The sequence below is a fragment of the Trichechus manatus genome, unplaced genomic scaffold, assembly GCF_000243295.1.
Source record: "Trichechus manatus latirostris isolate Lorelei unplaced genomic scaffold, TriManLat1.0 scaffold00087, whole genome shotgun sequence".
NCBI lineage: Eukaryota > Metazoa > Chordata > Mammalia > Sirenia > Trichechidae > Trichechus > Trichechus manatus.
In genome coordinates this window covers 11,062,492-11,073,123 of record NW_004444023.1, presented here as the reverse complement: position 1 = coordinate 11,073,123, position 10,632 = coordinate 11,062,492, and the positions used below count along the sequence as shown (strand labels likewise).

Below are 10,632 nucleotides of genomic sequence, written 5' to 3'. Positions count from 1 at the left end.
GACAGGAGCTGCCCATTTAGTCTCATGTATCTGCTTGAGCTAAGAGGCACACTCTTCACCAGTATCATTTTATGTCCCAAAGTCCAGTCCAATCTTTGTCTGAAGGCTGGCCTCGGAAACTGTTTTAGTTCTGAGTTGACAGAGAGTCCGGGGGCATGCTTTCTGGCATTCCTCCAGTCTCAGTCAGACCATTACAACAAAATAAATTTAAAAAAAAAAAAACACCATGATGATCACACTAAAAAAAAAAAGTTCTGGAACTGGATAGAAGTGGTGGTTGCACAACACTGTAAATGTACTAAAAACCACTGAATTGTCCTTTAAATGGGTGAATCGTGCACTACATGAATTATCTCTCAATAAAAAAAGAGAAAGGAGGCAACAGTTGCAGCCACTCCAGCCCAGGGGCACAGAACCTGCTCTGTTTCTTTAAAATGGAAATCTCAAGTAACACGCCAAAATAAGTTTAAAAAAGAAAAAAAGACACTGTTAAATCATGCTCCAGGGTACACAGGTACGGTAGACTACTTTTTGTTCTGTTCTGTAAGTCTGAGACATGCTGTTGTTTTTAAATGGAAAAAGTCACGCTGATGTGGAACAATTTCAACAGTGACCAAGTGATAAGCTACCCCTGGTATAAAAGAGAAGCTGTGTTGGGTGGGAAGCTTAGGGGGCAGTGAGTTTAAGATAATGGTGGTGGAATGATTTGGAAAAGGATAGACAAGATGATTGTACAACATGAAGAATGTAGTCAATGTCACTGAATTGTAAAGGTAGAAAGTGTTGAAATGGTGTATCTTTGGCTGTGCATACCTAAAAACCCAAACCCACTGCCATCAAGTCAAATCCAACTGATAGCAACCCTACAGGACGGAGCAGAACTGCCCAACAAGGTCTTCATGGCTATAAACCTTTACGGAAGCAGGCTGCCACATCTTTCTCCCATGGAGTGGCTGGTAGGTTCAAACCACTAACCTCTGGGTTGGCAGCCGAGAGCTTTAACCACTGTACCACCAGGGCATATATTCACCAAAATTTGAAAAAAAAAAAAAGAAAAAAAGGAAGCTGTGCCTGGGGTGGAATCCCTGGGTGGTGCAGATGGTTAAATGCTCAGCTGCTAACCGAAAGGCTGGAGGTTTAGGTCTACCCAGAGGTGCCTCAGAAGAAAGACCTGGCAATCTGTTTCAAAAAGTCACAGCCTTGAAAACCCTGCAGAGCTCAGCTCTACTCTGACACACATGGGTTTGCCATGAGTCTGAGTCGACCCCACAGCAACAGGTTGTTTTCTCGCATGTGCTTGCGGTGGCTAGTCCCAGCGTGGGCTCTCTCAGTAACGATACACAAGACACTTAGAACAGCAGGAGCAAGAGGGTGGGTAAGGGAACCTTTTTTCTCAATTAGCATCCTTTGGTATCTAGTGCATTTTATAACATGAGAACATATTCCCTTTTCAAAAAGTTAATGTTAAATGGGAAAAAAAAAAAAATTCCCCACTCTTGGGTCACGTAGTCTTTGTGTCTCTCCCTAGCCTGGGCTCCAGCCCTGGCTATGTGTGGCAAGGAGAAGAATCAGACCCCTCTGGAGACTGCTTAAGGCCAGGGCCACTGTCCTCGGAAAAAAGACACAGATGACTCCAGGGGCTTCATGCAGCCCCAGAATCCCATCCGAGGTACCCAAGTCTAGACAAGAGGAAAACACGGAAGGAGGAATCCATCATTTTATTTGATGAAGTTTCCGGACACAATGCTGAGAGTTCCAACAGCTCTCCAACTTTGGAGGCAGCAGGACCTAGACCTGGCCAGGCCCTCAGGAGGCTGGGCTGAGGATATTTACAGCCCTAATCAGAGTTAATCTTTAACTTGCCCTAGAGGAGCTGACCGATTAGAGGAAGGAGAGAAGCAAAGCCACTGATGTGATTTCACACCCAAGGTTGGGAGGCAGGTAAAGCCAGTCCTTAACCCGAGACTCTGGGGGCAGCTTGCTTTGAAATTCTGCATTTTCAAGAGCAAGACCGCTGTTATGGATTGAATTCTATCCCCCTCCCTCCCCCATAATTACGTGTTCTAAATTCTCACCCTCACACCTGTAGAAGGAGCCCTGGTATTGCAGTGGTTAAGCACTCAGCTGCTAACCAAAAGGTTGTCAGTTTGAACCCACCAGCCACTCTGCAGGAGAAAGATGTGGCAATCTGCTTCCATAGAAAGATTAAAAAAACAAACTAAACCCATTGCCCTCAAGTCGACTCCGACTCATAGTGACCCTACAGAACAGAGTAGAACTGCCCTTTCGGGTTTGCAAGGAGCAGCTGGTGGATTCGAACTGCCAATCTTTTGATTAGCGGATGAGTTCTTAACCACTACACCACCAAGGCTCCCCATAAAGATTACAGCCTAACCTGATGGAGGCAGTTCTACTCTGTCTTATAGAGTAGCTATGAAGAAGTTAGCTATGAGTTGGAAACAACTGGAATGCACACAACAACAACATACCTGTGAACATAATCTCATTTAAGAATAGTTTTCTTTGTTATGTTAACTAAGCCATCAGTACAGGGTGTGTCTTAAACTAATCTCTTTTGATATACAAAAGAGCACAGAAGAAAGCAAGGGCAATCAGGGAAGACAGATGTCACATGAAGATAGCCAAAGAACCCAGGACTGGAAGCCAAAAGACAAAGATCTTCCCCAGAGCCAACAGAGAGCATTCCCCTAGAGCCAGCATCCTGAATTTGAACTTCTAGCCTCATAAACTGTGAGAAAATAAATTTCTGTTCTTTAAAGCCACCCACTTATGATATTTCAGTTACAGTAGCGAGTACACCACACGTAAGGTAACTTCCGCGGAGAGCTAGACGAGTAGTCTAGTGTGCTCACAGGGATGAATGAAGACTGTACAGAGAGCTTCACCTCAGCTCAGATCAGGCTTTGCCGCAAGGTGAACTATCACAAGCTTTCGTTTTCCAGAGCTTTCTGGACTTTGGACTTGCAGTTAAAAGATGGCGGACCCGGAAAGAACCCAAATGCCCATCAATGCTAGAAGGCATAAATAAATATATTGTGGTAGAATCCCACAGTGGGGACACCACATACAAGGCAAAAAAAAGATAAATAAATGTTGAAAGCAGAGACTCAGAAACTTGCACATCAATGTTCACTGTGGCATTATTCACAATAGCCAAAATGTGGAAGCAATCCAAGTACCCAATGACAAATGAAAGCATAAACAAAATGTGGTATATAGAAACTGTTAAAGAAAATGCACCCCCATTTAACCTAGAGCCCTGGTGGCACAGGGGTTAAGCACTCAGCTGCCAACCAAAAGGTAAGTTGTTCAAATCCACCAGCTGTTCCACAAGAGAAAGGTGCCTGGTGATCTGCTTCCATAAACATTACAGCCTAGGAAACCATATGGGGCAGTTCTACTCTGTCCTATAGAGTCACTATGAGTTGGGATGGACTCGATGGCAATGGGTGTGGTCTGACTTCGGTTCTGTTTAAACTTAACTCTTAACCCTTCACAGAAACTAAAAACTGGTGATAAAGACAGTTCTGGGAAAAGAGTTAATAATTAGATAAATCAAAGCTAGCCTACAGAATGCAGACAAGAAACCTTAATAAACTAATCCAAGCTGCCTTCTGCCGATGAAGTGAATATCAAAACTGTAATGTGCTGAGCTCATCTCTTTGGAGGGGTGCTTCCTGTTCTCAAACAGTTTCTTCCACCCAATATCTTTTAACATTAATTGACTTATTGATCAGATTTTTTTCTTTAAACACAATGGAATATTGCTCAGCCATAAAGAGAAATGAACTCTTAATGCATGCCACAACATGGATGAGCCTTGAGAACATCATGCTAAATGGAAAGCAGTCATAAAAGGACAAATACTGTATGATCTCATTTATATGAACAGTAAATCTATAGAAACTTGTGATGTGATGGATCACTTTTATATGGCCTTTCTTGCTCACCATGGTCTTACAACTCACACCCAAGTGATTGGGTGGGACCATGCAAATAAGGTCTATGGGGCCCTAACGAAGGGATTGGTCAGTTTTGCCATCCTGCTCGGTTTAAAACGAACATCCCAGAGGCGGGAGGAGAGGATCTCACCACCACCAAGAAAGAAGAATCAGGGCTGGAGCACATCATTTGGATCTGGGATCCCTGCACTGAGAAGCTCCTGAAACCAGGAGACCAAGAGAGAGTGGAAGCAGTGGCAGGAGACCAGCAGGAGATGGCGGCATAGTGGGCCAGGAGCCCACAGAGCAAGAAAGCTGAGCACCTTCAGGCAGGAGGCTTACTGGTGGAGTAGGGTGCCTCTGCGCACTTGGTGGAACTAGCTTTGCCCACTCAGAGCTAGAGCTGAGCACCTTGGGGCAGAAGGATTACTGGGTACCTCAGGGCATTTATAAGCAGAGCTAAAAGAGCTTTGTAACACTTGCAGGAGAAGGGCAGAGGCTGAGGGCCAGAGAGAGGCCTGCCTACAGGCACAGCTGAGAAGAGGCTGTTCTGGAAGAACTGTATCCTGAGCATTCTTGAACCTGAATTGTAACCTGTTTACTTCCCTACTAAACCCCATAATCGTGAGTATCATCTGTGAGTTCTGCGTAGCCGTTGCAATTAATTATCGAACTGAGCAGAGAAGTAGAGAGTGCCATGGGAAGGACAGCTAGTGTTAGAACTGGTAGAAAGGGCTGGAGAGAGGAGGTATCTCTGACTCTCACGTCATAGGAATCAGCCTTGGGCTGCTGATCTTGATTTTCCTTCCCCTTTGTGAAGTTAAGAGGTCAGACACCTCTGCCACGCCATTTTTACAAAACCAAAACATTAGTGGTTCCCAGGGGTGGGAGGGATGGGGAAAGGGGGAGTTTTTGCTTAGAGGGCATTGAGTCTGCATTAGTGGTGGTGGAATAATCTGGAAAAAGATAGCGAGAATGGCTGAGCAACATTAAAAATGTAATCAACGTCACTGAATCATATACGTAGAAATTGCTGAATTGGTGAAGACCTGGTTGTGTATATTTTCACAATAAAAAAAGCGGGGAGGGACAAAAAAAATGATACAGAGCATTTCCATCATCCCCGAAGTTGTCCCTTGATGCTTCCCCTTTGCAATCAATGCCCCTATCTCCTGGCAACCACCAAGCTCTGCTCTATACTTCTGTCTGTAGCCTGCCTTCCCCCAGGCACCATAACAATGGAAGCAAACAGTACACAGTCTCCAGAGTCTGACATCCCTCCCTTAGTGTAATGCGCATCAGGTTCATCATTAAAAACTTCGGGTCTCTTCCAGTTTCACTTCATTGGCCATGACAAAACAAGTTAGGACCAGGTCAAAGCCCTGACTAGGATTAGCGTTAGGGTGAGGGAGATTAAGTTTCCAGAAGGGCTAAGACCTGTAATTATTCCCGTTCCGGTTATGGTTCCAGTTCGCCAAATTATAAAACTTTGGTTTTAAAAAAACACATTTGAAATCCTGATCCTAAACCTGCCACTAGCACTAATCCTAAAGGTCATCCTAATCATAAACTACCTCTATCAATAATCCTACACCTCACTCTAATCCTAGCTCCATCTCTTATCCCTAACCTTTACCCTAATCCTAATCCTAGCTTCCCTCTATTCCTAACCATACCACAAGTGCTACTTCTAACCATCATCCTAGCTCTACCTCTATCCTAACACTAACCCCCCACCCTAACATTAACCCTAGCTCTACCCCATCCCTAATCCTACCTTTATCTCTAACCCTAACCATCACCCTAACCCTGATCTTAGCTCTACCTCATCCCTAACACTGCACCATCCCAATCCCTAACCCTCACCCTAGCCTTAGTTCTACCCCATCCCTCACCCTATCTCTAGCGCTACACCTAACCCAAACTCTACCCCAGCCCAAGCGCTAATCCTAACCCTCACCCTAACCCTAGCACTACCCCTATTTCTCACCCTCACCCTAGCGCTACCGCTACCCCTATTCCTAACCCTAATCCTACCACTGACACTAACCCTAACCCTAGTCCTAACTATAACCCTAACAAAAATCTTGACACTAGCCCTAACCCTAATCCCAACACTAACACTAGACTTAGCCCTAACCCTAACCCTAACTCTAGCCCTTACCCTACCCCTAACTCTAATCTAACCTGTGGGACTGACCAGGCCAGAGGGCCAGGTGGGCACTCATGCTCCACTCACCATCGCCCCACCTGACCGCTCACCGTTCACCTGTCAGCCCAGGAAGGCATGAGTTCCCAGCACTGGGGTGTCACGTGGGGGTTTGCTGATGGGGCAGTGGCAGAGTGGGGGACCCAGGGCCACCGACCTTATAGACATGCCTCCAGTTCTTGCCATGGTCGTTGAGCCGCTTCCAGATCATGCTCATAATCTCAGAGAAGGCAACGACGTTGTAGGTGAGGTCGGCGATCTCTGACATGAGGGAGCTGGACGGGCCCCAGGGGTCATTGCTCGTGGCCTCTCGGACCTTGATCTCCGCCTCCGAGTAGTTGTGGACGATGTTCTTCATCTGGCGCCGCAGCGACGAGGTCGACATGGTGCCTGGCAGCAAGAGTGTCAAGAGACGATGGGGCAAATGGAGTAGGGAAGCCGCAGCAGTGGGTGGTGGATCACTGCATCTGAGGAGGAGAGGAGAGGCTCTTTGGAACACAGACTGGGCTCCCCATGGCCCCCGGGGGTGGAGGACACATCCCTAACTGTGGCCTGGAAGGCTCCGTCCCTCATTAACCTCTCTCTTAAAGCACCCCCATTCAACTTTCAGTTCCTCAAACTTGCCCAGCTCCTTTCTGCCTTGGCACCCTTGATGGGCGAGGCAGATGTGCACTGGGAGAGCAGAGGCTGGGGGGCAGCCACATACCAGCCATTCAACCCTGGGTGGGCCACTGGACTTCCACACCTCAGTTTCTCCTCTGTAAAATGTGATGTCCCACGATGACCCTGGGAACTGAAAGCAGTTGGTGCAGAGAAAGCACCCCGCAAATGTCGGCCAAGGTCATCAGACCATGCATTCTGCCCATGGCTCTTCCTCTCCTTCTCTGAGGCCTGGTAACTCCCACTCAGACACACCCCGCCCAGGGCTCCACTTAAACTTCCCCTGCTAGATCCACGCCCCAACACCGGGGTTGCCGTTCCTGGAACCTTGTCAGCAGACTCCGCCACCCTTGTGACTCTATACCTAGTTGTCTGATTCTGTAACTAAGGCCGGTTCCTACGCCCTGTGAGGGCAGAGACCATGACTGTCTGGACGTGGTTTTTCCCAACAGAGGCCAGTCCAGAAGTGCCATTCAATGGCCGGTGAAGGCAGGAAAGGAAGGAAGGAGGGTAGGAAAGGCCTCTGGAGCAGTGGGGGTAGAGGGGACAGGAACCCAAGGCAGAAAAAGGACACCCAGAAGAGTGGACCACTGAAGAGAGTACGAAAGTAGTGAGAGGATGGGGAACACCAGGGGAACCCTGCATCCCAATGGTGGGGGATGCTGAAGGCCCAGGGAGGAAAGATAAGGAGTACAAGAGCCCCACTGACTGGGTCCTAGCTGTGTGCCAGCCCAAGAGAACATTATCTCATTTAACACATTTGTTATCTCATTTAACACTGCTGCATACAACATGTCGAGACTATAGATGAGGGGTATGGGACTCATGGAAGTTAAATAATTTAGCCACAGTCACACCCCAGGATCGGGGCAGCATAAGGACAAACATCTAGGCCCATTTGGACTCCAAAACATATACTGCTCACATTTAACTTAACTGACACTAAATTAAGAGGGTAGTGGCGGTTCAGGATTCTCACCTTCCACACAGGAGACCCAGGTTCACCTCCTGGCCAATGCACCTCATGCATAGCTACCACCCGTCTGTCAACAGAGGCTTGCGAGTTGCTGTGATGCTGAACACACTAAGACTAAGAAAAGACTGGCAATATACTTCCAAAGTGAGCAAATGAAAACCCTATGGGTCATAACGGTCTGATCTCATGTGCACAGGGTTACCACGAGCCGAGGGCCAACTTGACAGCAGCTGACAACAATGTTAAATTAACCTGGGTTGAAATGAGTGCCACAAGAACGAAAGGACAGGAATCAAGCAAATGATGATGATGATAATGTTACTGTGTGCCATTGAGCTGATTACGACTCACAGCGACCCTACAGGACAGCCTAGAACTGCCCTGTAAGGTTTCCAAGGCTATAAATCTTTATGGAAACAGACTGCCACATCCTTCTCCTGCAGAGCAACTAGTGGATTTGAACCACTGACCTTTCAGTTAGCAGCCAAGCATTTAATCACTGCGCCACCACTGCTCCTTATGATGATGACAGTAAGCACCTAACATGGTTCTTACCTTGTGCCAGGCATCTTCCTAAGTGCTTTACACATACTAACTCAAGTAATCCTCCCAACAAGCCCGCAATTCAGAGCCACTTACAGGGGAGGACACAGAGGGGGAACTCCCTTGCCCAGGGGCACACAAGGCATCCCCACCAGCCTGGTTCCAGAGCAGGCTCTGAGCAGCCACGGATGGACAGGTGCCGAGCCCCACAACCTAAGTCCCTGGGGCCATGGGGATGAATGAGACAGGCTGGCCTCTGCCTTGAACTCAGGCCAGGGAGTCAGGCACTCGGAGACAGATGTAAACAGTTGAAAAGAGATGGCCAGGGCCCAACACAGGCCAGACACATGAAGACTAACAGAGAAAGTGACAAAGGCAGACGAGGAGACGACAGGAAAGAAACTGCGAGAGAGAGAGAGAAGGAGTCCCACAGACACAGTGAGATTGGCAAAGACACAACAAGAAACACGGTAAGAGTGAGGCAGGCAGGGAGACAAGAAAAGACAGAGAGGCCCTAGAACAGAAAGAGGCAGTGACTTGGGACAGAAAAGTCCCAAGAAAAACGTGATATAATGGAAAGAGTGTGGAATTTAGGTCCAAATTCTGGCACATGAGCTATTGCAGAGCAGTCTCCTCAAGGGTGAGTTTGTTCAACTCCACAATGAAGGAAAGAATCCCTACCTGGCAGGCTGGCTGATTAAATACGACGGGTACATAAAGTGCTTGGCTCCGGGCCCCACAGATAGGAGGCGCTCAATAATGATGGTTGCTATTATTATCAGAGGAAAAACAAAAAATGTTTCCAAAAGGGTGGCATGCGAAGACGTGTTATCTTAATGGCATGTATTTGTTTAAAGCGCATTAAGAAAAACACACATCTCGCTCATCAAAGCTAACATTTTAGACGTTGTTTAGAATGAGGCTTGGTTTTTCAAATTTAAGCTGATTCAAAGAAAGATATCAGAGCTATTACAAGGAGATACAATAATATGACAAAAACCACTAAGAGGTATTCAAATGGAACACAACATCTACATGAGCTCCCAGTTAATTATACACTTTCTACCTGCCAGACACTGTGCTACGTGCTTCACAAACACCGCCTCAATTAATATGCACAGGGACCCTATGATGTGGGAGTTACTGTTACCCCCATTTTAAAGACTAGGAAACTGAGGTTAAGGGGTAAGAGAAATCACCTGCCAAAATACCATCAACTAGCAAGCAGTGGGGCCTCGGATTCCGAAGCCGGGGAAATTAACCACCACGTTCCAGCCTCAGGAAACTAGGGAGTAAGGTGAAGGGGCAGACCCTAGCTAGAATCCTGGAGGGAGACTTTGGGACTGGAGGTTGTGGTACAGCGGGCAAAAGTGAGAAGTGAAGACCGGAAGAAGAAGAGATGCACTAGAGACAAGGGGCTCTAGAAGAGAGCTGGAGACACCTGGGGAGCTGAAGTCATAGAAACCTCGGGAAAAAAAAAAATACCGGCAGTCATACAGAGATATGACAGACAGACAGACAGTGACGGCGAGAACACCAAACCCAATACGGAGACCAACCAGCACTGAGGCATGGGGAGAGGCCGGCAAGAGAGAGGAACGGTGACAGACTGAAGGGGGGGGGTCAGGCCAGCCCAAGAGAGACAGACAGACACAGGGACCCGGACGTGGAGACACAAAGGCGGCAGACACGACCAGTGCCAAGGAGGGGCAGCCAGCCTGTCCCGAGGCCCGGCGAGGTCTGCGTGCCGCCGCCTAGGCCAGGGCCTCGGCGCCCGCTGCCCCCCGCGCTGGTCCCGCGCCCCTAGTCCGCGCTCACCTCTGCCCCTCACGCTGGACTCCGGGGGGTCATGGCGGTCAGCCCCCTGCCCCCGCTCGGCCTTGGTGTTGCGGGGCGCGCAGCGGGCCGCGGAGGCGAAGGCGCGCTCGGGCGCACGCGCGGACGCTCCGGGGACCGCACGCCAACCGCCCCGCCGCCCCGGCGCCCGGGAGGGGGCGCGGAGAGCCGGGCGGGGGAGGGGCGCCGCTAAGCAGAAGGGAAGCAACCGAAGAAGGAGACGGACCGGAAGCGGAAGTGATCGTGTGCCCCGCCAGCGATGCGCTTGCGCAGTCGCCGCTACCCGTGTACGAGCCCCACTTCCGCCGCGCGCCTCTCGCGCTTGTCGCTAGGAGCAGCTGACCTCACTTCCGTTCGCCGCCGCTGCAGCTAGGCGGGGCACTCCGCCTAGCGGGCGACGCAGTGACGGGCGCCGGGCAAGCTCAACCAGATGTCGAGAGTTGGGG

General features: G+C 48.9%; 1 protein-coding gene across 2 annotated transcripts in view; it reads right to left on the bottom strand.

The window, feature by feature from the left end:
• EPN1 (epsin 1) overlaps nt 1-10,395 on the bottom strand; it is a 30,050-nt gene extending 19,655 nt beyond the window's left edge. The window contains exons 1-2 of one of the 2 annotated variants that reach the window (XM_004381778.1): nt 10,169-10,395; nt 6,329-6,638 (exon numbers count right to left, since the gene is read on the bottom strand). In XM_004381778.1, the coding sequence (XP_004381835.1) occupies nt 6,329-6,556 (228 nt within the window). In that variant the 5' untranslated portion in view covers nt 6,557-6,638; nt 10,169-10,395. Of the gene's footprint in view, nt 1-6,328; nt 6,639-7,810; nt 7,841-10,168 lie in introns of those variants that run through there. The other variant, XM_023736377.1, reaches the window with a different exon arrangement.
• Nucleotides 10,396-10,632: the final 237 nt, after the last annotated feature.